The 26,655-nt window shown below is 61.0% G+C and overlaps 1 protein-coding gene across 2 annotated transcripts; it reads left to right on the top strand.

Moving 5' to 3' along the window:
* Positions 1 to 597: 597 nt before the first annotated feature.
* On the top strand, positions 598 to 24,989 carry LIMK1 (LIM domain kinase 1). 2 transcript variants are annotated; one of them, XM_032872422.1, is made up of 16 exons: positions 598 to 771; positions 2,503 to 2,599; positions 9,062 to 9,200; positions 9,484 to 9,593; positions 10,641 to 10,847; positions 15,214 to 15,319; positions 15,402 to 15,568; positions 16,570 to 16,753; positions 17,520 to 17,606; positions 17,904 to 18,035; positions 19,378 to 19,437; positions 19,693 to 19,758; positions 22,455 to 22,611; positions 24,006 to 24,061; positions 24,278 to 24,435; positions 24,530 to 24,989. In XM_032872422.1, exons 1-16 carry the CDS (start codon positions 717 to 719, stop codon positions 24,690 to 24,692), a joined length of 1,944 nt encoding a protein of 647 aa, XP_032728313.1. In that variant the 5' UTR covers positions 598 to 716; the 3' UTR covers positions 24,693 to 24,989. The 2 variants fall into 2 exon arrangements, with proteins under 2 accessions (XP_032728313.1, XP_032728314.1); XM_032872423.1 differs by lacking the exons at positions 598 to 771; positions 2,503 to 2,599 and adding an exon at positions 5,898 to 5,997.
* Positions 24,990 to 26,655: the final 1,666 nt, after the last annotated feature.

The following is a 26,655-nucleotide window of genomic DNA, read 5'->3' as shown; positions in this document are numbered from 1 at the left end:
CTAGCCGGTGAGGGCCTGAGACGTGGGCCATGGCCTTCCCCCCGCCGGGGCCTGACCTCACTGCAGGGGTCAGAGAGGGAGAGGACGTGAGAGGCGCCCCTCCTCAAGGCGGCCACCACGGGTCCTTCCTCAGGGTCCACACCGCCTCCTCCAGCGCCGGTCTGGGCTCTTGGTCATCAGCTGACTTAGGTCACAGGGGCCCCCCCCGCGGAGAAACTGAGGCCCCCCCGTCCGGGCCTCCGCATCCTCCGAAGCCGCCTCATCCGAGCACGCTTCCCCTCCGGTGCCGCAGTTTTGCGCTTACGAGGCCCCGCCTCGCGGCGCCCAGCCGGGACTTGGCGCTCGCGCGGAGATGAATGAAAGGGCGGGGCGGGGCGCCGCCGGGGGCGCGGGGCGGGGCCGCGCAAGGCAGTTCGGCCGCTCGCCCGCGCCCCGCCCCGCCCCCGTGCCGCAGCTCCAGGCCCCGCCCCGGCCCGCCCCTCCGCTCGGTCCCCAGGCCGCCGCGGCGCGGAGCCGGTGCCGGAGCCGGTGTCCGAGAGGCGGCGGCGGCGCCGGGAGCCCCGAGCCCACCCCGGCCCGCCCCGCGCTCTCCGCCTCCGCCTCCCGGGCCGGCGGCGGCGGCGGCGGCGGCGGCGGCGGCTGCGGCTGCGGGCGAGCTCGCGGGGCCCGGGCCGCCCCCAGCCCCAGCCCGCCGGGCCCCGCCCCCCGCCGAGTGCATGAGGTTGACGCTACTTTGTTGCACCTGGAGGGAAGAACGTATGGGAGAGGAAGGTGCGCTGGGCGCGGGCCGGGAGGGGCACCCGCCGGGGCCGAACGGGCGGGGGCGTCGCGCCGGGGCCCGGGGGGTGGGGGGAGCGGGCGGCCGGGAGGGGGCCGGGCCCGGCGGCCGCGGAGGCCGGGTCTGCCGCGAGGCCGCGCCCCTGCCTTCTCTGGGCTGAGCTCGCCCTTTTCCGAGCCGTCCGGCCCCTCCCTGACACGCTCCCACCCCGTTTCCCCCCGCTTGGCCCGGGCTGGCCCCCTCCTCCCTTTCATCCCCGCCTTCCCCCTCCCCCGACCGACGACCACCCGGGAGGAGTCCCGGGCGCTGCCTGGCCGGCCCCGGCCTCCCTCCGCGTGCTCTGCCCACCCGGGTACTCGCACTGGGGCCACCCCTTATCCTGTCTCTAAGCCGGCAGGGAAGAAAGGGGCTGGGAAAGCCGCAGCCCTGGGTCCGAGCCGCCCGCCCAGCTCCTTGACCTTGAGCTAGGGATGGGCTACGTGCCAGGCCTCAGTTTCCCCGTCTTTACGATTGGGGGCTGGGTACTTGGCCCCCGGTACTGGTGGTTGGGGCCGGGTTGAGAAGCCTCCTCCAGGGAGCCGTCGGCGGTATCCCGGGGGCCTCCACCCCCTCTCCCTGCACCAAACCCAGTGCCTGCCATCCGTCGTGGCTGGGAAGATGACTGTCATTCTAGTCTCCTCTTCAGCCCCTTTCCCCTTCCTGGGGCCCAAGGATCAGCTTGCAGGACAGTTAGGGTATGAAGACCTCCAAGACTCCCTCCCTGGTGTCCCCTTTCCGGGGTTTCCCCAGCAGCCATCACAGAGGCTCACCTGGTCCAATCCAGGTCCCATTGATGCCAACTCCTCCAGCCCTGCCCTTCCCTAAGGCTCCTGCCAGCCGTCCCCAGGCCCTTGAAGGCCTACTTGGAGCAAGAGCCCTTCTCACTGTCACCCCTCCCTACCTTTTGGTCCCTGCATCCTCACGGAGGGCCAGGCTGTAGCCTGGGAGCCTGGCTTTATGACAGGCCTGCCCCCTCCAGGACTCAGTCTCCCCATCTGTACAATGGGGATGAGTAGGTTTGGGGGGTTCCTCCAGGGCCCACCCAGCTCCAAGGATACCAGGCCCTAGAATGACTAAGCACGCCTAATGGCCGGCTTGAAAAGGCACTAGGCGTCCCCAAAGCAGGTGTCTGTGAGTGCCCAGCTCTAAAGCCCCAGGCCCTCAGAGGCCAAGGCACAGCTGAAACTCAGATGAGGCCAGCACCTCTGGGCTACCTGCCTTTCTCCTCTTATACGGGCTTCAGCTCTGGATACACCGTCCCAGCCCTGTCCAGTCCCTGCCCTTTTGAAGCTTCCTCTTTCTGGAAGGCCAGGGAGGAAAGAGGCTATGACAGCAGTGTCACCTGCTGCCTTATCTCTAAATCCTGCCACTTGCTTTCTCCCGTTTGACCTTGCTAAACAGGAGTTGAGGCAGGAGAACGCTGTTGCTGGAGAGTGGACATCCTGTGTCCTCCTCTTCAGTTGACAAATAGGGAAACTGAGGCCCCCAGAGGCCTAGCAAGTTAGCTAAGGTCTCAATGAGACTCTCAGACCCACGTCCTTTCTCCTTCCGCTAGGCACAGTATCTGGGTGCTCTGTGTACATGCAGGAGAAGGTGCCGGGTCCCCGTGGGGTGGGCTGGGCAGGCCGGACCTGCACCAGACCGCGCCTCCCGAGAGGGACTGCTGACTGCCTGTGTCTTTGCAGGAAGTGAGCTGCCCGTGTGTGCGAGCTGCGGCCAAAGGATCTATGACGGCCAGTACCTCCAGGCCCTGAGTGCTGACTGGCACGCAGACTGCTTCAGGTAGGCCAGGCTGGCCGGGGTGGGGGTGCCCTGAGCAAGGCCTGACAGCGACCAGAGGCCGGCTCAGCGGTCCGGGAGACATGGCTAGTCCCTCTGGCACCGACTCCGGTTAGTTTCCCCACCTGTAAAATGGGGCATGGGGACTAGAAGGTCCCCAGGGGCCTTTCTGTTTTGTCATCCTAGATCTCTTAGGAGAGGAGAAGGGAGACCTGCATTTCCCCCCATATTACTGAGGCCTTCTGGCACCTAGGCAGGGGGAGGCCATGGAGGGCAGTGTGCCCCTGCCTCTAGAGAAGGAGGGAGGATACAACCCAGGCCCCAGGCTCGTTGTGAACAGGCACAGTCCAATAAGGCCAGCCCCTTCCTTCAGGAAGCAGCTCCAAGCATCAGAGAGCAAGGTCAGGGCTGTGGCCAAGCACGGGGGACCCAAACGTGGCCCAGCCACCCAGCAGGACCATCCTGAGAAGCAGGTGCAGGGGATAGCCTTAGGGTTAGCCGTAGGGTCAGAACCGGGGTTTCGGAGACATGAGACATCCTGCGCGGGGAATTATGGCAGGAAGCAGTTCCAGGCAGTGGGCCTTCTGGCAGGCGGCAGGGGTGGAGGGGTGACAGCACAGGGCCAGTCGGTGAAGAACAGGGTTGGGGTGGGAAGGCATCAACCGCCAGCTACAGGGGTTTATTTCCGCCGGCAGGAACCTCTGACAAGTTTTGTTTATTTGTTTTTTCTTTAAGAACAACGTCCAACATTTTCTGCAACTTAGCAAGGGCCTGGCATCCTTCTAAGGACTTTGTCTAATCAGATACTGTGTTGTCTCCGTTACTGGGGACACAGACATTAATTCTCTTGACCAGTCACACAGCCAGCGATGATTCTGGCTGATGAGGCCAGAGGAGAGGCAGGCACGGGGCCCAGGGCTCCCGATCAGGGGTTCACAAAGGGGCCTTTGGGGACAAAGAGGGCTCTGGATAGCTGGAGAAAGCCACATGCACAGAGACAGAAATGGGAAGAGCTCATCTGGTTCGAAAAGAGGGAGCGGGGGAGGAAGGTTGGGATCAGCCTGTGACAGGACCCCAAGGCCAAGATAAGGCCCTTCCAAGGGCACTAGGGCGTCAGCCGAGGGTTTGCAGAAAGCAGGGGAGGGACGTGGGTGGAAGTGCTAGTGAAAAATGCCATCCCAGTGGGCAGATGGCGGTGACTTGGCAGGGAAGGGACTGTCACAGTAGTTCAGGGATCTGAGCTCATAAGGCCTGACCTCGGACAGTGACGACAAATGGAGAGAGGGGACAGTTCCCGCTAGCGATCGTATTAGCCATTGTTTATCGGGCGTTTTTGACGTTACCCTTGACCCTGAACACCCCAGGTTTGAACCTCACCGGTCTACTTTTATGCAGATTTCTTTACCGTATGATACCATAGATGTCTTTTCTCTGTGATTTTCTTAGTAACGTTTTCTTTAGCTTGCTTTGCTGTAAGAATACGCCAGGTGCTCCATATAGCATACGGAACATGTGTTGACTATTGATGTTACGGGGAAGGCTTCCGGGCACCAGCAGGCCGGGAGTAGTGAAGTTTGGGGGAGTTGAAAGTTACCCATGGGTTTGTGGCTGTGCGGGCGTTGGTGCCCCTAACTCTGGCATCGTTCGAGGGCCAGCTGGATGGCATGAAGCCCTCGCCATCCCCCTGTGAGGTACCGTGATTTGTGCGTTTACACGCGACAACGGGCTAGAGCCTGTGTCGGCCTTGCCCCAAGTCACTGCAGAGGTGAAGAGGTGAGGGGCGCGGGACTGGGGAATAGCAGGGGGAGCATCTGAAGCCATCTGGGCTTTTGCCCTGGGCGCTGGGGAGCATGGCACTCCTTCGGCTCCCTGGGAACCACGGCAGCGGGCTGATGCTGAACTGTGCCCAGCCACATCGAATTGAGATGCAGCAGGCCGTCCCGGGTGGCAGGGCCCTGCCCAGAGCTGGTGAGGTGCTTTGAGACCCCTCAGAGGCGGGAAGGCTGGAGAGGCAGCTCCTGCGGGGCCAGGATGCTGAGATAGTGGGCAGGATTCAGGATGGGGCCGAGGAATCCGGAGGAACTTTGGGGACCCCTGTCCTGAGGGTGGGGAGGGAGGTGGAATTTGGGGAGACACGGGGGAGGGCCGGGAATGCGGCCATAGAAGCCACAACAGGGAAGCCGAGTGGGGGGCAGGGGACAGGATCTGGCTTTGGAGGGGTCCCTGCCCTGTGACCAGGAGGAGTCGGGCCCACGTCAGGGAGGAGGAAGAAGGATGTGCCGCTGTCCCTGGTGTGATGGGGTGCATAACCACGAAAGCAGCCCCACAGGCAGTAAGAGCCACAGCGTCGGCATTCTGGCCTCCACACGTGCTCCTGGCCAAGTGGTCTAGGCTTCTCCCAACGGCCCCCAGATCTGAGCCAGGCCAGTGGTGTCCTCACCGCCGTGACAGTTAGGAAGCACTGTCTGAGAGGAGTCACCGTGTGCCCAAGGCCACCCAGCAGCTGGGCTCTGGACTCTACTTGCTTTGTCCCTAGGAGCCTCTCGGGACCGTGACGTGGGGCTGCCACCGGCTCCCGGGCCCCGAGTTCCTTGCCATGGGAGAGTTGCAAAGGCACATGGCCTGCCTCTGGCATTAGCACAGGGGGTCACTGTCACCACAGGGCCCACTCCTTTCTCTGTTCTAGCTGTCCCACCTCCTGTGGGCCCCACCTCCCAGGAGGTCACAGCCGGACGGAGTGGTCCAAGCGTTGCTCAGGTCCAGCTGCTGGCCGGAAAGGGTCTGTCCCAGAAGCCAGCAGCCCTTCGGCCCTGGGGCCCCACCGTAGCTCTGGTGACATCTCGGAGGCTGGTGGGCTGGGCCCCCGGTGAGTAGGGGTGAGCACGCAGCGGGCATGCGGTTCAGAGCCCGGGCCAGGGTGCGGTCTCCCCCTCTCCGGGGGACCTTTCAGGCAGGGAGGACAGGCCATCCGTGGAAGTCAACCTCTGTCCCTTTGGCAGCAACACCGGAAGAAGCAGCTGCTTTGGGGCTTGTCCCTGTCCCCAGGGAGTCCCGAGCCTCCCTTGGTCCAGCCAGAGGCTAAGGGACCTGAAGGGCGCTCTCCGAGGTGCAGGGCTGAGGGCGGAGTGCCCCCCCCCCCTGCCTGCACCAGCAGAAGGCCCCCCAACGGCTTCCTGTTGTGGGCCTGGACCAAGTCCTCCTCAGCCTCCTCAGCAGCAGCCCTGCAGCCTCCTCCCCCACCATGTGGCCGCTCTGGCCCCACCCCTGACCCTCTGCGGCCTCCAATCCTGAGGGCCTGGAGTAGGATGGGGAAGCAGCTGGCCGGGCCCACCCCCCCACGCTGCACCCCTGCAGCAAGGGATGCTGGCCCTGAGAAGAAGCCGCTTCCTCAGAGGAGCCAAGTAAGTGCAAATCCCCCTGCCCAACCCAGCCCACACCTCAGGCTGGGTGCCTGGTCTGAGGGCCCCCTGGGGCCGGAGGCTGCCCTGTGGGGCAGACCTACCTGGGAGCGGGCAGCTCCGGGGGCAGGAGAACTGAAACTCCTTGGTCACTGTTGGCCGCCTGTTGGGGGAGGCAGGCCGGCGGCTGCGGAGCCTTCTTCTGGCCCTTTGGTCCGGTCTCCCCGTGAGGCTGGTCCTCCAGCTGTTTTTTCTTCATCCCTGGTGTCCGGGGATGTGGCCCTGGCTGGAGGGCATCCCTGGGAGGGATGGACGTCTGCCTGCCTGCCTGCCTGCCCTCCAGCAGTTCCTCTGTCCGGCCCAAGGCCATCTCTTCATGCCCTCAGTGCCTGGTGCTCCCCCCTTGACATCCCTGCTGGAGGCAGCAGCAGGGGTGGGGGTTCCCTTAAGAGCCCCCCCCCTTTCCTGCTCTGGCTGGTGGCCAGATACTGGCCTGAGAGGTGAAGGGATGGACAGGGCCAGGGGCTCCTCTGTGCCTTCCACATGCAGAGGTCCACTGAGGCCCTGAGTGCCCACCCCAAGCTGCTCCCCTGTCCGAGGTGGCGGTCTGGGATGCTCGGGGCGGACCCACTCCAGGTTCAGTGTTCTGCAGGAGCCACTTCTGTTCTCTCTGGGTCCAGCATTCGTGGACTTCTGGCATGGGACCTCAAGAGAGCCCTCGGGGTGATGGCAGAGAGTGGGGGTGCCGGCCAGGGCTGGCGATGGAGGCTGCATTGGTGGGCACTCCAGCCAGGTGACTGAGTGGGCTTCAAGGAAGTGGTGACCAGGGAGCCGAATGGGCTCCCCCAGTCCTTGTGGGAGTCAGCGCGCCATCTTCCCGGGCTACTACAGTGAGGAATGTTAGTGCAGGAGTGTAGGAGCTGGCCGGCTGGAGAGGAGCATTCTCCTCCCCCAGAGGAAGGCAGCTGCCCGGATCCCCCACCAGCCCACCCACCAGGGGCAGGCGGGGCCCTGCTTCCTGCAGCCTGGCAGCCCGCAGTGAGGGGGAGACTAATGTGGTGACATTGCTGTGACGCGCCGAGTGTCTAGCCGGTGGAAGGGCAAAGTGAATCACTCGCGGATGGCACAGGGCGCGCGGGCGGTGGGGGAGCCTCGCCAAGGTCACGGTGCGGGGCGCGCGCCCGCCTCTTCCGGGAGCCGGCTCCTCGGCTGCGCACCTTCCCGCCAGGCTGGGGGCCCCTGAGGGCGTGCAGTGGGGATCCCCCTCCTCGTGGGCGGCCTCCTTCCAGGCCCCGCGCCTTCCGCGCCCCTTCGCCCACCCCGCGGTGAGTTGCGCCCACTAAGGGCGCCCGGGGCCAGGGCCTGGTGTGCGGGGGCAGGAAGGGCTGGGGATGACGTCATGGCTCCCGGCCAGCGTTGCTTCCGCTGCCTCCTCTCGTGTCCCAGGGCGGTCTCCGGAGGCCTTCCCTCCCCCACTCCCACCTTTCCTAGAGGGAGCTCATTGGATCCCCCCCTTCCTGGGTGCACCCCCACCCGGATGCATCTGCACCCAGGCGCTTTGTGCCTTCTCCTCCCCAATCCCCCCCACCCTGTGGTCCCCCAGCCCCTCCCCTTAGGCTCCCAGACAATGGGGAACTGGCTGGATCCTCTTAAAGGGACAGTGTCCCACCAGCACTCTGGGTTGCCGCCCTCTCCCGCATCTTCATCTGCAGTTGCTAAAGAGATGAGTGAGTGAGGTCATGCCATCAGAGGGCTGGCTGCAGAGACTGACAGTTCCCTGCCCGCCGGGGGACCGGGTGGTCTCCCTCAGGCCCCGGTCTTTCCTGCCCTCCTCTCTCCTGGATTGTTTCCTTACTGGGAGTGAGCTCTGAGCCTGGTACCCCGTCCCTGCATGACCTTGGCACATGACCCAGCATGCTTAGAGGGCAGTGGAGGAGCCAGGTAGATTCTCTACTCACTGCAGACTCTGGCCCAGACATACCTGTGCAGCCAGGTCCCTCCGTCAGGCTCTCCAAAACCCAGCGTGGCTCCTGGCTCCTGGGACATCATGCATTTCTGCAGTTGCTCGTCCTGCCTTAGCTGAGCTCCTGGTCCCCATCCAGTTCACTTGGGTGGAAGGAAGCCAGGCATGTAGGTCCAGTTCCTGGCCTGTGGGATAACACAGGGAAGGAAGCAGGAAGCTTCCTCATTTCTCCCCAGGTCCTTTAAGGAGCCCCAGCTGGGCCTGTCCTGTATCCCCTCCCGGCAAGGCAGGAGGTCCCATCCTTGATGACTGCACATCTGGGTGTCATACCTACAGTGTGACTGCTCCCCTGAGGGTGGGGGCGGGCGCTGGGGTCCTGGTTGAGCAGGGTTGAACCGGCCCAGGCTGTGCCCCCTTCTTGGGACCTCAGCACCCGAGTGCTGGATGAGGTCTAGGAATCTGGGAGCTCCTCTGTCTTCAGTGATGCTGGCTGGGGTCTGCCAAGCTACATTCTTTCCTTATATCATAGTGGAACAGGGAGGAGCTTTGCTTGAGGTTGTGGCACCCATCCCATGACCTTCGGCCGTCTCGAGCCTCCAGAATTCATCTGCCTCATGGTGGCCAGTGTGGATTAAGTACATTGAGCCCAGACAGTGGGCAGGTGCCGGCTTTTGGTAGTTCTCCACAGCTCCCCCCAGGTCACGGCCATCTGCATCAGCCCCACCCGAGTCCCGGGTGCCCAAGTTCCATTTCCCCCTCCACCGGACTGGTGAGCACAAGAGCAAGTCGTTTGCCTTCCCTGGGCCATCTCCTTTGCATTGCGAGGGACAGGAGCTCAGAAGTGAAGAGCACTTCTCACCCTGGGGCTGGCAGGTCGGCCAGGTGATCTGGTGCTCTGGAGGCAGAACGGCCATGGGTGGTTGTGCAGGCTGTGCACTGCACAGAGGCTTCCTGCTGAAGCCATCCCAGACTCCACCTGCTGAGCCTTGGGCCCCAGCACACGCTGCTTCTGCCCAAGGAAGGTGGCCCTTTTTCTCATTCTTACAGGGGCACCTGCTGTTGGGGAAAGGGGCCAGACTGAGTCCCCGTGCCTCTTCCCCCCAGGTGTTGTGAGTGCAGTGCCCCCCTTTCACACCAGTACTATGAGAAGGATGGGCAGCTCTTCTGCAAGAGAGACTACTGGGCCCGCTATGGAGAGTCCTGCCACGGGTGCTCAGAGCACATCACCAAGGGACTGGTCATGGTAAGCACCCCGCCCCGCTCACACCCTGCACCTGGTGCCAGCACGTGTGTGTCCTCATGGGTGCCCCTAGCCCAGTGCTCTCTGGTTCTCCTTTTCGCTGGCTCGGACTCTGCCCCCTACCCCCTGGCCCGCTGAGCCCCTTGGTCTGTCTGTGCATCTCTGGAACCAGCATCCTAGAGCCAGCCAGCCAGCCGGGCCCCCAAAGTTGGCTTGGGGCTGCCCTTCCGAGGGGAGGGGCGGAAGGGGCTGCTGAGCTGGGTTGTCTCTGCCACCCCCCTGCCAGGTGGCCGGGGAGCTGAAATACCACCCCGAGTGCTTCATCTGCCTCACGTGCGGGACCTTCATCGGTGACGGGGACACCTACACGCTCGTGGAGCACTCCAAGCTGTACTGGTGAGTGCCCAGGCCCCCTCCAAACCCGGGGTGCCCGCCCCGTTCCGAGCCTCCCGCGCCAGCATCCTTTCCCTCCCCGCGTGGGTCAGGTGTGAGGACAAGTTTGGTGTAGAAGTCACCAAGAGGACACAGGAGTCACAGCGAGGACGCCCCCCCCCAACACCCGCTCTCCCACGTCACGGGGGTGCAGTTCTGGTACACACCCCACAAGCTCGGCCCGGTCCACAACTGGCCCCAAGTTCAGGGGTTTTGATCAAGGTTGCAGATCCCCCTGTATGAGGACCAGCCAGCAGAAGTGAGGCAAAGAGCAGAGTCAGGGGGGTCCCCAAATGCAGAGTTTCCATGCATCCCCCCCACCTCGGAATCAGGACATGTGACGCCCCCACCTGCCTTGACATCACCAGAGTTTTTATTGGGGTCTCATGATGTAGGCACCATTGGTTGAGTCATTGGGCACGTGATCAAGCTTTACTCTTCCACTGCCCACCCTCGCTGCCACCTCCAAGGTCGGGCTGGGTCACAGCCCTCCCCCAACTACTCACGTGGTTGGTTTTTTCCTGGTGACTGCCCCCCACCCTGAGTCATCTGTTAACACAAGTTCAGGTATGGGCTGAAGGACACTTATATTCCAAAGATTCAGAGCCTCTTTCCCAGGAACCAGGACAGAGACCAGACCAATTCTTTATTCGATGGTGCTGATCAAGCTGGATTCCCCGGGCAGCATGGCTTAGTCCCAAATGGACTTTTAATGACTTCCTCCTGAACTGGATTTATCCCCCGGCCTTTTCCTGGCCAGCTCACAAGCATGACAGCAGTAGACGAGCCCAGAATGACCGAGGGGGCAAGGGCTGGGCTGGACATGCTCAGTTCCTGCTCTGGGCCTATGAGGCAGTTACGACCCTCCGGCCCCTCCTGCCCTGGGGAGCCGGAGGTGGGGAGGAGAGAAGAGCCTGGGGCGGGGAGATGGGGGCAGCAGTGATGCTGGTAGCTGTCCTCAAACCCTTTTCTTCCCCCTCCTTGGGTCCCTGACATCCGTGGCCCTTGCAGTGGGCACTGTTACTACCAGACCGTGGTGACCCCCGTCATCGAGCAGATCCTGCCCGACTCCCCCGGCTCCCGCCTGCCCCACACAGTTACCCTCGTATCCATCCCAGCCTCGGCTCATGGCAAACGTGGCCTCTCAGTCTCCATCGACCCCCCACACGGCCCGCCAGGCTGCAGCACGGAGCACTCCCACACCGTCCGGGTCCAGGGGTGAGTCTGGCTATGCCCGTGGGTGCTCTGAGTGGAGGGGGGCAGGCTCTAGGGCTGGGCAAGTATTTGGGCACACAGAGAACCCAGCTCTGACAACCTGGTATGCCACATCCTTGGTGCACTCATTCCTTTAAAAACCATGACCAGTGTTAGATAAAATATTTAAAACTTCTTTAGTCCGTGTGTCACCCAACAAGAAAGGGGAGTAACCAAGTCAAGGATAATTGATGCAGGGAGTCCAGGACAGACGGCAGAACTGCGGAAGACAGCCATGCCCTAAGGCCCAATTGAAATTGAGGCAACTTAAGCTTCAGTTTTTAAGTCCTTTCATGGCTGGGCCTCTGGAAGCCCTGACCGGCTCCAGAAAGCCAGTCCCATTAGAGAACTCTTCCTTCATTAGGCTGAGATCCCAGAGGGCTCTCCGGGTAAGGATGAATGAGAGACCACACCTTCCATCGGTCCCCCCCTCCCAGAGCCGAAACATAAACTGATTGGAGCCTGAATGGAAGGGGAGGGGGGATGTCTCCCAGAATTCACGAACTTGGGTTTGCAAACCAAATTCATAGGCCTGGATGGCTCAGAAACTCCCAAGTCACAACGGTACAAGTTTTCAAGTGCTTCCCCGCTAGCAGTGTTCCCAGTCCCTGACAGCATCAGATGCAGGTCCTATCACTGAGTTTACTGAGCTAAGTGTCCCAAGGAAGATGAGCAGTTCCGCGAAAAATCGCTGAACGCATACGGAGGCGGGGCAGCGTAAGGAAGAGCCAGCGGAAACAATAGGAAGGAGAACCAGACCTACAGAAACTCCAGGGACCGGGACGATTGGACACAATACAAGATCATTACGTTCCACGTGCTGTAATCAGTAAGAGACATTTGGAAGAAATGAGCAAAGAGCGAATAAATTCCAACTAAATGGAAAAGAGTCAGATCCCCTAGGAACGAACTAACGGAAACCTCAATGCAAGGTTTAACGGTGGGGTAGGGCTTTAAGCTACTGAAGGGAGAGAGACGGAGACCAAAAGGATGAAAGCTGTGAAAGAGAGGTTAGGACCCGTGGAGGACAGAGGTTAGGACATAGGGAAGCCATTTGGTGTTCCAGGAGAAGCATGAGACGGTGGGAGGGAGGTGGTGTCTGAAGAGACAGTGGCTGAGAACATCCTAGAAATGTACCAAACCACAAACCTCCAGCCCAGTAAATCCCAAGCAGAACAAAAAGAAATCCAGCCGTGGGTCGCCCCATCCAGTGGAACTACTGCGCCTGAGGTGAAAGAGGAGTCCTTAAAAGTGGCCGCAGAGCCTGGGTGGCTCAGTTGGTTGAGCGTCTGAGTCTGGATTTCCACTCAGGTCATGATTTCAGGGTCGTGAGACGGAGCCCCACGGCGGGCTCCATGCTGAATGCGGAGGCTTCCTGGAATTCTCTCCCTCCCTCTCCCCCTGCTCACAAGCACCCTCTCTCTCAAAAAACATAAAAATAAAAAATGTCGCCATAGAAAATAGACATTTTCGAATAGGGGCAGCTGATTTCTCAACAGAAACCGGGGAAGCTGGAAAGAAGCAGAATGATGTGTTCAGTGCCCTGAGCCAAAAATAACCCATCAGCCTAAGATTCTGTCCTTGGTGAAAGTACTGTTCAAGAAGGGGGGAGAAAAAAAACGTGTTCAGGCCGACAGGATTCAGGGAACCAAGATCAGCGATGAGCAGGTCGTCCCTAACCAGAGTCCTAAAGGATGTAGAAAAGGTGTGAAACATAAGAAGGCAGATAAAGGAGCCAGCAGAGTTGCCAGCACGCTGTGTGACGCCAAGCAGCCCCCTGCCCTCTCTGGGCTTTGTACAGAGAGGCAGTTGGACACCTTGGAGCCTTCTAAGATGTCTCCTGGGCATTGATGGACTCCTTGAGAAGTAACTAGTGGGCCTGGGAGCCAAGTGCCAGCTTCTGTGAGATCCAGTGGCACCACCATGAGGCATGGGTCAGGAGGGGGGAGGCGCCGGGGGCAGGATGCGTCTGGTCTTGACCTTGCCTCTGCCCCCCTTTCCCCCCGCGCCCCGTGAGTGCCAGCCAGGCCAGCAGCTGCCTCGTCTACAGCAGCGGGCAGACAGACTGGTGAGAGAGCTGGGGGAACTCCCAGACCAGCTGGTCTCTGGAAGCCAGGCAGGATTTTAGAAACAGAAAGCCAAGGAACTGCACTCCTCCTGCCTCCCTCTCGCCGGCGGAGCCTCCGCCAGCCGGCAGCTGCTTTCCCAGCAGTTTCGGCCCAGACCACCACGCCCCTCGGAGGAGCCGCCCTGCCCGCCCAGAGGCTGCTGACCGGATTTACTTGTTTGTTTTAAGCCAGCCCCTGTGGACCACTTGGCTTTTTGTCGATCGCAGCATCGGAAGGAAAGTTTCCTGCATCTGTGCCCCAGCCCCCTGCCGCCGTAGCAGGAGATCAAGGGGAAGCTGAGAGATACACTTCGAAGACCGTGCCCACGAGAAGACTGTATCGATGAAATAGACTCACTTCCGAGTTTTTATCTGGAAATTTTCAAATTTATAGGATGTTCACTAATGTAACTTTTTGGCGGGGGGCACTGTTAGGGTATGCGTTTCTTTCTACATATGCATATGTGTACATTGGAATGATTTATATTTACACGTACACATATGTACACGTTACTGTTATTTACTAAGTGGCTCAGGATTCCGTTCCAAGCTCTACTGGTCCTTCTGCCCCCACCAGACACCTGACATTGTTCTACAAACAAGGGCACTCTCCTGCCTAATTACCGATCGTGTCTCATCGCACAGTTACGACGCTGAAGAAATTGAGCACCAACATGATACTTCGATCCACTGGACAGTCCACGTTCACGTTTTTCCAGTTTTCTCAACGCCACCCTTGGGGCCGCTTCCCTCCACCCAGCCTCCAGCCCAAGACCATACATGGCGCTGAAAACCCACGTGTCCCCTTCCGTCTCTGAATCTGTGACAGTCCTCAGCTTTTCGTCGTCCTCCACGAGCTGGACATTTACGAAGAGGGCGGGCCAGCGGTTAAGCAGAACTCCCTCTGTCTGGGGCTGGCTGCCCTGCTCTGACCACTTTGTCAGACTCAGGTTATGGGTTTTGACCTGATGCAACGTCATGATGCCGTGTCCTTCCTGCGGCTGCTGACCAGACCCACGAAGTCAATAAAGCCCACCATTGATTACTCGGTCAGAAGTACAGTCCTCCGTCTGCTATCCAGGATATTTTTTTTTCCCTTTGAAACATAATCAATAAGTCATTTGTGAGATTTGAGTCTGTAAACCTCCTGCCCCCAGCAGCCTTTCCCCAGATGGTCGGGGCACCCGTGAAGGTTTCTTGGCTGTCTCGCTTAACTCCTACGATGGCTACACCATGGTGGGTCCTTAAGTCTCTTCTTCCTCTCTCACGAATGACCTGGCTTTCCAGGGTAAGGGAGAGTTTCTCCATGTGAGACTATACTCTTGATGATGGAGAATTTTTATGAAGCTTTTTCTTTTCTTTTTTTTTCCTTTTTTTTTTTTTTTTTTGAGAGAGCGAGCACATACACACACACATGAGGAGGGGGCAGGGACCGAGGTGGGGAGAGAATCCCGAGTGGGCTCCACACTCAGCACGGAGCCGACGCAGGACTCGATCTCACGACCCTGAGATGATCCGTGACCCATGCAGAAACCGAGTCAGATGCTTAACCAAGTGCTCCACCCAGCCGCCCCCTTATGAACCTTTTTTCCTAAAGTCCCCGGTCTCCTTTCCGTCCCACTCCTTACCCCTTCCCCATCTCAGGGCAGAGACAAAGTGAACATCCCTTAAAAAAACTTGCGTGAAGACAAAATGAAAACAAGGTAGCCAAGGGGTTCAGAGAAGCAGATAAATTTGGCAAACTGGTCGTTCCACGGGTCCAAGCGTGGGTGCCGTCCTGCCTCCGGCCCGCGGCTGTGGCTCAGGGTGGGCTCCCGGCCCCTTCCTCTGAATCTGCGGAAGGAGAAGCCTCTGCTTCATCTCGAGGGGCCGGTTTTGGGACTCAGGAAGCCGATGGTTCCAGACCCGCAGGGGACTCCTCCTGGGGCACTCATCTGCCTGAAACACACCGGGCAGTTGGAAGGATTGGTCTGAGCCTCCAGGACTAGAGCAGCAAATCCCACTTCCCTCCACTTCCACAGCCACAGCCGACATCCGTCGTCAGTGACAGAATTCTTCCCAACAAACCAGAACTGCCGATCTAGACCACTGCCGTCGGTCAGGCATGCCGGAGAGAAATTCACTTCCTCCTCACCCCGATCTGATCCCCTCGCCCTTGGTTTTCCGTCAGGGCTCCGGGGGACAGGCAGGCAGGGGTCTGACCACTCCTCTCTCTACCCCCAGGGTGGACCCAGGCTGCATGAGTCCAGACGTAAAGAATTCCATCCACGTCGGAGACCGGATCCTGGAAATCAATGGCACGCCCATCCGGAATGTGCCCCTGGATGAGGTACGGGTCCCGGGTCCCGTGAGCAGGGTCGGGGCTCCTCCCCCACCTCAGACTCACCCGTCTGCACACCCGCTCTCCCCAGATTGACCTGCTGATCCAGGAAACCAGCCGCCTGCTGCAGCTAACCCTCGAGCACGACCCCCACGACACACTGGGCCATGGGCTGGGGTCTGAGCCCAGCCCCCTGAGCTCCCCAACTCACACTCCCAGTGGGGAGGTGGGCAGCTCTACACGGCAGAAGCCTGTCCTGTAAGTCAGCCCCGTGCCTTGTAACCAGAAACCGGGTCTCAGGGGGTGGGGCCTGGTCCCTGCTCTCGAGGTTCCCCTAGTCTGGTGGCCGAGTCAGCCTTGCAGAAAAGCAGGCCAGTGGAGGTTGCAGAGGGCTAAGACTGGAGAAGGGTCATGAGAGGTGGGAGAGGGGTACAGCTGCCCCAGCTGGGGGTTACGGAGCGCTCCAGGGGGGACCAGCACCCTGGCTTCAGGGAAGATACACAGGTAGCTCAGGACGATGGGAGCATCGAATGTCTTTGGGGAGGGGTGGGCCCCCTGAAGGGTATGTTCCAGAGATCGCGCTGGTTCCCTGTGCACCAGGGTGCCCGAGCCCAGAGATGGCTCACGGGCCATTGCAGGAGCCCAGGCAGGAGGTGCCAGGAGCCCCAAACTCTCTCAAAGGGAGGGGGAGCATGAGGAAGAAACCCAAAAGCAGCCTGGGTTCTCACAGCGCTCACCGTGAGGCCTGCTCAGGACTCCGAGCAAAGATTTTTGGGGGAGGGACACCTCCTAGGGAAATCGCATTTACTCTGAGACATGGTGGTGCTGAAGGCCTGTGGTACTTGCTTGTCTGCGTTTGTCTGGAGTTCTAGCTGGCCCGTGGAGCTGCTCACACAGTGGGGCTACAGCACCTGGCCAGGCTATCTGGCTCCACACTCCAGGGCCTGGCGCCCGAATGCTGGGAGATGAAGCCCCTGACCTTGGGTCCCTAGGCAGAGAAGGCCAAGGGCAGACGGTGCTGTGGAGGCACCTGCAGGATAGCAGGCTTGGGACAGGGCCCTGGGTGCTGGTGTCAGGATGGGGCGAGAGCCGTACGACCACCCAGGGGAGCCGCCCCATGCCACGCTCTCCCGCGCTGGGGTGGGGGTGCCAACTGCGTGCACTGGCGTGGATGGGAGCATGGCAGGCAGGAGGGGTTGGGCCTGAGGCCTGGTGCCCGCGTGCCCCGGGGACACTGAGCCCCCCGTGCGCCTTGCCAGGAGGAGCTACAGCATCGACAGGTCTCCCGGAGCCGGCTCCCTGAGCTCCCCGGCCTCCCAGCGCAAGGACCTGGGGCGCTCCGAGTCCCTGCGCGTGGTCTGCCGGCCACACCGCATCTTCCGGCCGTCAGACCTCATCCACGGGGAGGTGCTGGGCAAGGGCTGCTTTGGCCAGGCCATCAAGGTACGGGGTGCACCTGTGCAGGGATGGGGGGGCAGTCCCAGTGAGACCTGTCTGTCCTCCTGCCTCCCTCCACTGCCTCCAGGAACGCACAGTGGACGGGGCACCCAGCTTCCAGACTCCCTGGCCCGTACTCTCATCCGGCCGGGCTTCCCTGAGCTGGTTAGCAGGAGGGGACCCACTTCAGGGAGACCCAGAACTTTTTGTGGAGAACGTGGTTGGAAGGTGGAGGGTGGGATCCAGAAGGGGCCCTCCCCGGGGCCCTGCACTGAGCCTGAGGCCAACCCCTATGGGTCGTACACTGCTTACCCTCTCCCACGCTCCCTTGGTAGAGACCCAAGCCCTTCCCTGGCTCCGGTGTTCCCCGGCTGTGACCGGGCTGGAAGGTTCAGGATCATGCAGAAGATGCCCTGTGCCTGGTCCCCATCCCAGGGGATGGGAGACCCTGGTAAAGCCGCCAGTCGACCTCCCAGCGGAGCAGGAGAAAGAGGGCTGGGCTCTGGGTCTCACGGTGCTGGACCTGAACCCCAGCCACCCGCTTTCCCTCCTGCTGGGTGACCTCGGGCTATCAGGAAGCCTCATCTGTGAGGCGGTCGATAAGTCCCGCCTCTCGGGGGTTGGGGACATCCCCTGAAATGCCCATGAAGCTTCAAGCCGGGTGTGTCCGTCTCCCTTACAGTTTTGGGGAGCAACTGGGCCTCCTGCAAGGCGGGCAGAGAGCAGAGCCTCTGTCCGTGCTGAGTCTCCGTGCCTCGGTGTCCCCGCACAGGTGACGCACCGGGAGACGGGCGAGGTGATGGTGATGAAGGAGCTGATCCGGTTCGACGAAGAGACCCAGAGGACATTCCTCAAGGAGGTCGGCAAATGGACCTGCCCCCCCCCCCCCCAGACTTCTCCGTTGAGGGGGCGGCACGGGGTTCCAGGAGGATGGGACGCACGAGCCACACGCTGGAAGAAAAGAAAGTGTCTCGCCGGGAGAGCGAGGCGGGCAAGGGCATCGCTGGGGGGTGGGCGCGGCCCTCGCAGACCTCACGGGGGCCAGACGGGTGGGGACTCTTCCACCTCCGGGACCGGTGGGGGCCTCTGGCGGGGCAGCATGGGGAGAGTGACTGGGGCAGAGCCCCAGGCCTAGCCTGTCTGCCCCCCCCGCCAGGTGAAGGTCATGAGATGCCTGGAGCACCCCAACGTGCTCAAATTCATCGGGGTGCTCTATAAGGACAAGAGGCTCAACTTCATCACCGAGTACATTAAGGGGGGCACCCTCCGGGGCATCATCAAGAGCATGGTGAGCATCGAGATCCCCACCGCCAGCATTGCGGGCCCTGGGCGGGCAGCTGCTCTCTGGGCCCCCGCAGCCTCTTCAGTGGGGTTCGCCTTCGGCCTCCGAACCCTAATTCTGAATCAGGGAGACGGGGAGCTCCCCACTCCCACCTAAAGCGGAGGTCCAGAGCGGGCAGCAGCTCCTCTGAGCAGACACGAGGGCTGTTTCGGGGTGACCATCCTGTGGACCCCTGGCCTGACCCCGCCCGGGCCCAGGGCAGCCGGACCCAGCCTTACCTGTCCGGGCTGGGGGCGGAACCCCTCAGGAGAGGCACCTTTGTGCTCTCCCCATGGGGGGCTTTTTTACTATTTACTATGTTCTGCGAAATTCGGAACTTTCTTTAAGGGCTTGGAGAGAAATTGCAAATCCAAACTGAAAACAGATTTGGGGAGGAGCCGGTAGCACCCCGGTGCTCGCAGATGGCACCCCGCCTTGGAGTCCCCCCACCCCACCCCGAGACTGAGCGTTCCTGCTCCCCAGATGCCCCCCTCCCTCAGGCTGGGTCCCTGCAGGCCCCTAACAGGTACACCTTCCCGGAAAGGGTGCTCTGGTCAAGTTCAGTTTGGAAATGCCGAGCTACACTCTCTGGGGCTTCCCCACTGCACACCCGTCTTTGATATGCTCCGATGTCCTCACCCCCCATCTCGAGATCCCCGGCGGGAGGTGGGGGGGAGAACCAAGCATTTCGCTGGAGGATCTGATCCCAGAGCCCTGCTCGCTGGTGCCCTATAGGCACTCTCGTTGGGCAAGTCTGTCTGCTCTTACAGGAAAGAAGGTTCGGATTTTCTTAAAAACCTGAAAGAACAGGATTGTGTTGAAGATAGAAGATGGTGTTTTTTTTTTTCCCTCCAAAGAGCTGGGTCGGGAGTCATAGAGGAGTATCCCCCCGCTTTGTGTTTGAAATCCCATGGTGGAGGATGATGTGGGGTTTTTTGTTGTTGGTTTTTTTTTTTTTTAAGATTTTATTTATTTATTTGACAGAGATCACAAGTAGGCAGGGAGGCAGGCAGAGAGAGGAAAACAGGCTCCCCGCTGAGCAGAGAGCCCAATGCGGGGCTCAATCCCAGGACCCCGAGATCATGACCTGAGCTGAAAGCAGAGGCTTAACCCATTGAGCCGCCCAGGCACCCCGAGAATGATCTTTTTGAGTTATCCAGACACACCCCTTCGATGTGGACAGACGTGGGTGCAAGAGAGAGTGGGGAGGGGGGTGGTCCCTGGACTCGCTGCCCTGTCTGATCTCTCTCACCTGATCGTTCCGCCGCTGTGGCCCCATTGGCCCATCCTGGCCCTTCTCCCCCCACAGGACAGCCAGTACCCGTGGAGTCAGAGGGTGAGCTTTGCCAAGGACATCGCTTCAGGGATGGTGAGTAGGCTCGGGGGTTGTGGGCTGGGTGAGCTAACCCCACTTGTACCAAGACTCTGTCCCACTAACCTAACTTTACTGGAAAGTCAGAGGCAGAAGCTGTCAGAAAGCTCTGAGAGCGAGCAGAGGGCATCAGCGGGGGGGTGGGAGGAGCACCCCTCCCTCGTCCAAATGGGGTGAGCCTTTGGGGAGCCAGGGCCGGGCTGGGCTCCCTGGGCACAGCAGCCCCCTGACCTCCGTGCCCCCTGCCCCCAGGCCTACCTTCACTCCATGAATATCATCCACCGGGACCTCAACTCCCACAACTGCCTGGTCCGAGAGGTGAGCAGCCTGGGCCCGGGGAGGGAGACCCCGCCCCGCACACTCCTGGCCTAGGGGGGCCTTGCAGGGATGGGGATCCTGGCTTGCCTCCTCCACTCCTCCTCTGGCTCGTGGGGAAGCAGTGCCAGACCCGGCGCGGCCATCTGCTTGGACCGTGGCTCCCGGTTGTTGGGAGGCTCTGATAAACGGATAAAGGAGAGAGTGATGGGTAACCCCTGATGGCTTGTGAGCGAGGCTGTCGCCAAAACAGCCCACTGCACAGCGGCTGGGGTGGCACGCAGCACTTAACAACCCCAGATCTGGAGGGAGGCCTGGGCGTGTGGGTGGGCGTGGTCAAGGCCGGCTTCCGAGAGGCTGTGGGGGGGGGGGGGGTACACTAAAGGGGGGAAGGGGGGGTTGCGGGGGGGCTGCGAGCCCAGGGTCTGAGGGGTGGGGATGGAGGGGACCATAGGCAGTGGGGTTGACCGACCATGCCCAGCTGGAGACGGGGCTCACTCATTTCCTGGGGCTGCCATCCCAGAGAAGCACAGCCTGGATGTGGCCGAAACGCACTCACAGGGTTCAGGAAGCAAAAAGTCCCAAACCCAGGTGCTGACAAGGTTGGCTCCTCCTGGAGACGCTGGGGGAGGATCTGTCCCGTGCTGCTCTCCCGGCTCCGGAGGCTGCTGGCACTCCTTGGCACTCCTTGGCCGGCAGCCACATCATTCCAGCCTCAGCCGGAGACTGACTTCCCACGGTGTGTCCTCTTCTTACAAAGACAGCAGGCCCTGGATTTAGGGACCCCTCCCCCCGATCTAGTATAATCTCATCTGAACTGGTAGCGTCTGCAGAAGTCCCGTGTCCAAACACAGTCGCTCTGAGGTTCTAAGTGGACATAAATTTGGAGAAGGAAACTCTTCATCCCACTAGGCAGGTTGAGATCCCGGCCTGGAGGAGGCCGTTTCTCCTGGCAGGTGTTTGCCAAATGAACTCAGTACAAGAAGGGTTTCAGGCCCCGCAGTATGACATTCGGGAAGCAAGGAGCTGGTTGCTGTAGAGTCCGCGCGGTTGGGGGGCAGGGGCGGGTGTCCCAGTGCACTGGGAATTTCCTGGAGGCTCTGGGGCCAAAGCAGCAGAAAGCAGTGGGTCGTGAGCACCGAGGTGGGCGGGGCTGGATCCCCGGGGCTCACACTGCCCCTGCCGGTGATGAGTGTCACTGCAGGGCCGAGCCCGTGTGGCGTGCAGGGCCTGGAGAGGGTGACCTGTCCCCGCCGCCACCCGCAGCAGGGGGCATCCCTTGAGGATCTGATGCGAGTTGTGAGCCCCCCAACCGCCATCCCCAGAATCCATCTCTGCACAAAGCAGAACTGCCCACCATCTGGGGCCTCTGAGAATCCGCTGGTCACCCTTGGCTGGTTTCCCTAGAGCTGTTTCCCGTTGCAGGGCCTGGGCGGCTGCTGTATCATTAGTCCCTGGGGGGCCCCTCAAAATTGGAGGCCTGCACAGAGGGATGGGGCTGGAAGCAGCCCTTGAACGATCCTGGCGGACCCTGCCCCTTGCTCAGCCCCTCCCTTTTCCTGCTGTCCTTGTACAGTGTCCTCTAGACAGCTGTCCACATTGGTGTCACTCCTAGAGGCGACAGAGTCCTTCTCTTAAGATTTAGCCTGGTCCTGCGGCGCCTGGGTGGCTCAGTGGGTTAAAGCCTCTGCCTTCCGCTCAGGTCATGATCTCAGGGTTCTGGAATCGAGCCCCGCATTGGGCTCTCTGCTCAGCGGGGAGCCTGCTTCCCCCTCTCTCTCTGCCTGCCTCTCTGCCTGCTTGTGATCTCTCTCTGTCAAATAAATAAATAAAATCTTAAAAAAAAAAAAACCATTATCCTGGTCCTAAGCACCCCCTGGCCGGGGCCCTGTGGCCTCCCACTCTGGGCCCAGTCCTCAGCGTCCAGATACCATGGCCAATCCTGGCGCTGGCACGGAGGGTCCGTTAGAGGACCTCCCCAGCCCCCTGACTTGTCACCGGTGCCCTGGGGTGCCCCCCCAGCCCTTCAGAGGGGCCCCTCCCTGATTTTCCATCTTTTTTTTTTTTTAAAGATTTTATTTATTTATTTGACAAAGAGAGAGATCACAAGCAGGTAGAGAGGCAAGCGGCGGGGTGGGGGGGGAGAAGGCTCCCCACTGAGCAGGGAGCCCGATGCAGGACTCAGTCCCAGGACCCTGGGATCATGACCCGAGCCAAAGGCAGCCGCCCAACGACTGATTCACCCAGGCGCCCCCTGATTTTCCATCCTGAGGGGTAGACACAGTAGTCAGCATCTCTACTCCACAGGGTTCCAGGCCTACAGGGGCTCCTGCAGACCTGAAACAGTGGAGCTGACTAGCTGGATGGCCTCGGGCAGCTTTCTTAACCTCTCTGGGCCTGAGTAATAGCCTGTGTGAAGTGGGTGTGAAAATAACCTCCCCAGATTGCTGGAGGGAGGAGTAAGAGACAAAGCTGTCCCGGGCGGAGCAGAGGACCTGGGTCTTGAAGGGGAGCCACCACCTTCCCCACACAGCCGGGCGGCCCTGGCGCCCTGATGGGGCGGGCACAGTTCTCCCAGGCCCCCAGGAGTCTGAGGCATCTCCTCGGAGCCGGCTGCGGACCGGTCCCTACCAGGCGTGGGGTGGGCTGGTGGTGCTGGGAGGCTTTCCCAGTGTGGCTCTGCTTCCTCGTCGCCCTAGAACAAGAACGTGGTGGTGGCCGACTTCGGGCTGGCCCGGCTCATGGTGGAAGAGAAGACGCAGCCCGCGGACCTGCGAAGCCTCAAGAAGCCAGACCGTAAGAAGAGATACACGGTGGTGGGTAACCCGTACTGGATGGCGCCCGAGATGATCAACGGTGAGTGGGCGGCCCCGCAGTCCCCGGCCTCCGCCTCCTCCCCTCGGCTCCCTCCTCGCCTCCCGTGACCCGTTCCCTGTCCCGCTGTAACAGATCGCCCCCTGCGTGGCTTGGAAACCAAGTTACCATCTAGTCCCGAGAGTAGGAAGTCAGCGTGGGTCTCAGGTGTCAGCTGGGCCGGGTTCCTTCTGGAGGCTCGAGGGGAGAACCCCTTTCCCTTCTGGCCTCTACAGGCCGCCGCCGTCCCTTGGCCCGAGAGGCCCCTTCTCCGATGAAGGCTAGGACCCTGGTCCCTTCTCTGACCTCTGTCCGTTGTCAGGTCTCCTTCCATGCCTGTGTCCCTCGTAAGGATCTTTGTGGTTGTACCGTCCTCTGTCCACATCCAACCAGCATATCCCATGCAAGGCGACATCTCCACAGGGCCCAGGGAGTAGGTGGTGGGGCGCCTCTCTTTTCTTTTTGGTCAGGCCCATCACCCAGTGCCCCACATGTGGCCACACGGCATGCTATAAAGCCCCCGCCCGGGCAGGTGCACACACGGGGTTGGGGTGGCCAGGGATGGGGCCTCTCGACACCAGCACCGCCCACATCCCGGCTGCTGACAACCTGCAAGACGGGGCTCGCTCCCTACTTTTAAGGGGGTCTGTGAGCACCCGCTGAGGAGCTGAGGCTTGTAAACTAGTGAGAATCAGACACGTGGGAGCAGCCGTACGGATCGTTAACATCTCATGGTAGACAGTCGCACTCCCCACGTCACAGCTGAAGAACCCAAGCCTCAGAGAGCCTCTGCCCGTCCCTGGGGCTGCCGTCAACAAGACTTCCACCAGCTGGGCAGCTTAAAACAACAGAAATGAATTCTCTCATAGTTCTGGAAGCCCAAAGTCGGAAATCCAGGAGAGGCGTGGGCCCTCCAAGGATCTAAGGGGAGAACCCACTCCCGGCTGCCGGGGGCTGTATCGGGCTTGTGGCCCCCACCACCTCTCCTGTCTCCTCTTCTTCCTAAGACCCTCATAACGGTGCTTAGAGCCCACCCAGATAATCCAGGATTCTCTCGTTTCCAGGTCCTTAGCAATCATATGGTCAAAGACCTTTTTTCTAATAGAGCAGGGGTCACCCGTCCCAGGGGTGTGACATGGATATATTTCAAGGCCACCACATGGTCCATGACTTGCCTAAAGTCACAGCTGGTCAGTGGTCAAGCTGGGTCTGGAACCCTCTGCCCAGGACTCTCATTCTCATTCCCCAAAGGTTTGCTCAGACCTGGTAGGGTCGGGGAGGTAAGGGGGCAGAGCCTAAGCCCTGGTCCCGTGGACGCCACTAGCGTCTGCCTCCTGGCCCCGGCTGCCTGGTCCCTGTGCCAGCCTTGCCTGCTGATAGCCGGTCTCTCCACCCAGGCCGCAGCTACGACGAGAAGGTGGACGTGTTTTCCTTTGGAATCGTTCTGTGCGAGGTAGGTCCAGGGGCAGGTGGCAGTTGGCTTTGGGCTTGGTGGCTCTGGTCCACCCCCGACACTCCTGGGCCGCGGGCTGGAAGTCTGCAGGGACCGCCCACAGCAGCCTGCACCCCTGGGGGAGTGTGGTGGCCTGGCACCTGCTCCCAGCCCCAGGGACACCCCCCCGCAAGCCCTCCACCACCCTGGGTAACTGCTGGGCCTTGCGCTGGACAGATCATTGGGCGGGTGAACGCGGACCCCGACTACCTGCCCCGCACCATGGACTTTGGTCTCAATGTGCGAGGCTTCCTGGACCGTTACTGCCCCCCGAACTGCCCGCCAAGCTTCTTCCCCATCACCGTGCGCTGCTGTGATCTGGACCCTGAGAAGAGGTCAGTGTAGCCTGGGCTCCCCCGGGAGCAGCCCTAGGGGTGGGCCCCGTCCCCTCCGGAGCAGAACCCAACACCCCACCCGCCTGCCCCCCAGGCCCTCCTTTGGGAAGCTGGAGCAGTGGCTGGAGACCCTCCACATGCACTTGGCCGGCCACCTGCCGTTGGGCCCGCAGCTGGAGCAGCTGGACAAGGGCTTCTGGGAGACCTACCGGCGCGGCGAGAGCGGACTGCCTGCGCACCCCGAGGTCCCCGACTGAGCCCGGCCCACCCAGCCGCCCCCATCCCCACCGCCGGCACCGCACTCCTCTGCGGGTCCTGGCGGGGTGCACAGCCCCCAGCTGGGCGGCAGGCACCCAGACTCCTCCCTGGCACCAGGCTCTGCCTTGCCTTCTCCTCCCCTGCGGGCCGCGGCCCCGGAGCTGGCCTGGCTGCACACACACACACAGTCACCTCGCCCTGCCTTACCTCCGCCATGGTGGGGCCGCCCCCTCTCGCTTCTCCTTGCATGAGCCGGAGGGCCCGGTGAGTCCCGCCCCATCCTGCACCCTTCCGCCCACCCCTGCCGCCGCCCTGTGCACCCCCCACCCGTCTGCAGCGCCTCTGAGGCTGGACTGGTAGACACCTCCGACCGCCCAGTACTGGCTAGGTAGGCAGGGGAGGGCACGGAGTGAGGGAGAGGCCGTGCTGCTGGGGTGTGTCGCCCCCGGGGGGGGTGTCTCGTAGCTGGAGGTATCGATAATTACCCAAACCCCCAAACGCAGAGAGGTCTGCCCCTGCAGGATGGAAACCCCCAGTAGCTCAGCCGCAGGCCTCTCTTGGCTTTGGGTCTCTTCGTTTCTTTCTTGAAGCCACTTTAGTGAGAAGCAGGTACCAGGCCTCAGGGTGAAGGGAGGGTCCGCTGGGGGACAGGGGAGTCGGGGCCCCGGGTCAGAGCTGCTGGGCGGAGCCACAGAGGGACGCTAGGCAGAGCGGACGAGGCAGGTGTCCACCAGCATCCCCGCCCCCGCAGTTCATCTCAGTACCCCCCCCCCCCCCCCCGGGCTTCTCCCCAGGTGTCTCCCTCCCCCCATCCCCCTCCCCTGCCGTGGCCCTCTGTCCTCTGGGTTCTTTCTGTGTAATCTATTTTTTAAGAAGAATTTGTATTATTTTTTCATATGGCCGTAGCAGCTGCTGTCGGGGGGCTTGGGGTTTTATTTTTCTGGCGGGCGGGGGTGGGGGAGCCATTTTGTCACTTCGCCTCAGTTGAGCATCTAGGAAGTATTAAAACTGTGAAGCCTTCTCAGTGCACTTTGAACCTGGAAAACAATCCAAACAGGCCCATGGCACTACAAGGCCAGGAGGGGGGACATGTCCCCTCTGACCGGGAACCGTGATGTCTAAGGAACACGCATCCAGACTCAGAACAATAAAATAAATTCCATACTCCCCACGCAGATTCCCCGTCGCCATGTGTGTCTGGGGCCCCGAGGAACCAGGAACGAGAGTGACGCTTTGTGACTAGAAGCCCCGTGGGAAGACCAGAGAAGAGGGCGGGTGGGGACAGGTGGCAGGGCAGGAGTGGGGGGCAGGGGCGGCCCGGCCACTCGGGAGCAGGGAGGACGAGATACCAGGGAATGTATTGCTTTCACGGACTAAGAAATGTTCTTTCTACAACTTTAAGGGGTCCAGTCAGGAAAGCACACCAGCTCTTTCCCATGTAGAGGCTTTTAGTAGAAGGCATCGTTCATGCAGCAGCTGAAAGACCGTGGCAGGGTAAAAAGTGGATACTGGCATGACCCAGAGACAGGGGACTTCGGGAAGCTGCTGCCGTGACCCTGGCAGGGGCATTTAGGAAAAGAAGGGGTTACTTTAGCTATCTGCTGTTGCTGTATCAAATCACCCCTTAAACTCAGCAGCTTAAAAGAATTTGGGAGCAACTTGGGTGGGTGGTTTAGGCCTGGGGTCTCTCCTGAGGTTGTGCTCGCATACTGTCTGGGCTGCAGCCCTCTAAGGACGTGATGGGAGCTGGAGGGTCCCCACCCAAGGACCCCTGTGGCTTCCTCACATGGTGGCAAGCTGATGCCAACTGCTGACCCAAGGCCTCGGTGCCTGTCAAGGCCTCTCCACAGGGCTCCTCGAGAAACCCAAGAGAGCCGAGCAGAAGCGACACTGCCTTTTATGACCCAGTCTCAGAAGTCACAGCATTACTTCCACCATATTCTGCTGGTCACGTGGGCCACC

The sequence above is a fragment of the Lontra canadensis genome, unplaced genomic scaffold (assembly GCF_010015895.1).
Source record: "Lontra canadensis isolate GAN:19392208 unplaced genomic scaffold, GSC_riverotter_1.0 scaffold45, whole genome shotgun sequence".
NCBI lineage: Eukaryota > Metazoa > Chordata > Mammalia > Carnivora > Mustelidae > Lontra > Lontra canadensis.
Note: the sequence above shows the minus strand (reverse complement) of the source record. Positions and strands in the feature narration are given on the sequence as shown.

What these genes read in the sequence shown, in the direction of transcription:
- LIMK1 (XM_032872422.1), top strand. Translation starts at nt 717, where the DNA reads ATGAGGTTGACGCTACTTTGTTGCACCTGGAGGGAAGAACGTATGGGA. An exon ending in TGGCACGCAGACTGCTTCAG is followed by an intron (nt 2,600 to 9,061) that starts GTAGGCCAGGCT and finishes TCTTCCCCCCAG; the next exon opens with GTGTTGTGAGTGCAGTGCCC. An exon ending in GCTTTGGCCAGGCCATCAAG is followed by an intron (nt 16,754 to 17,519) that starts GTACGGGGTGCA and finishes GTCCCCGCACAG; the next exon opens with GTGACGCACCGGGAGACGGG.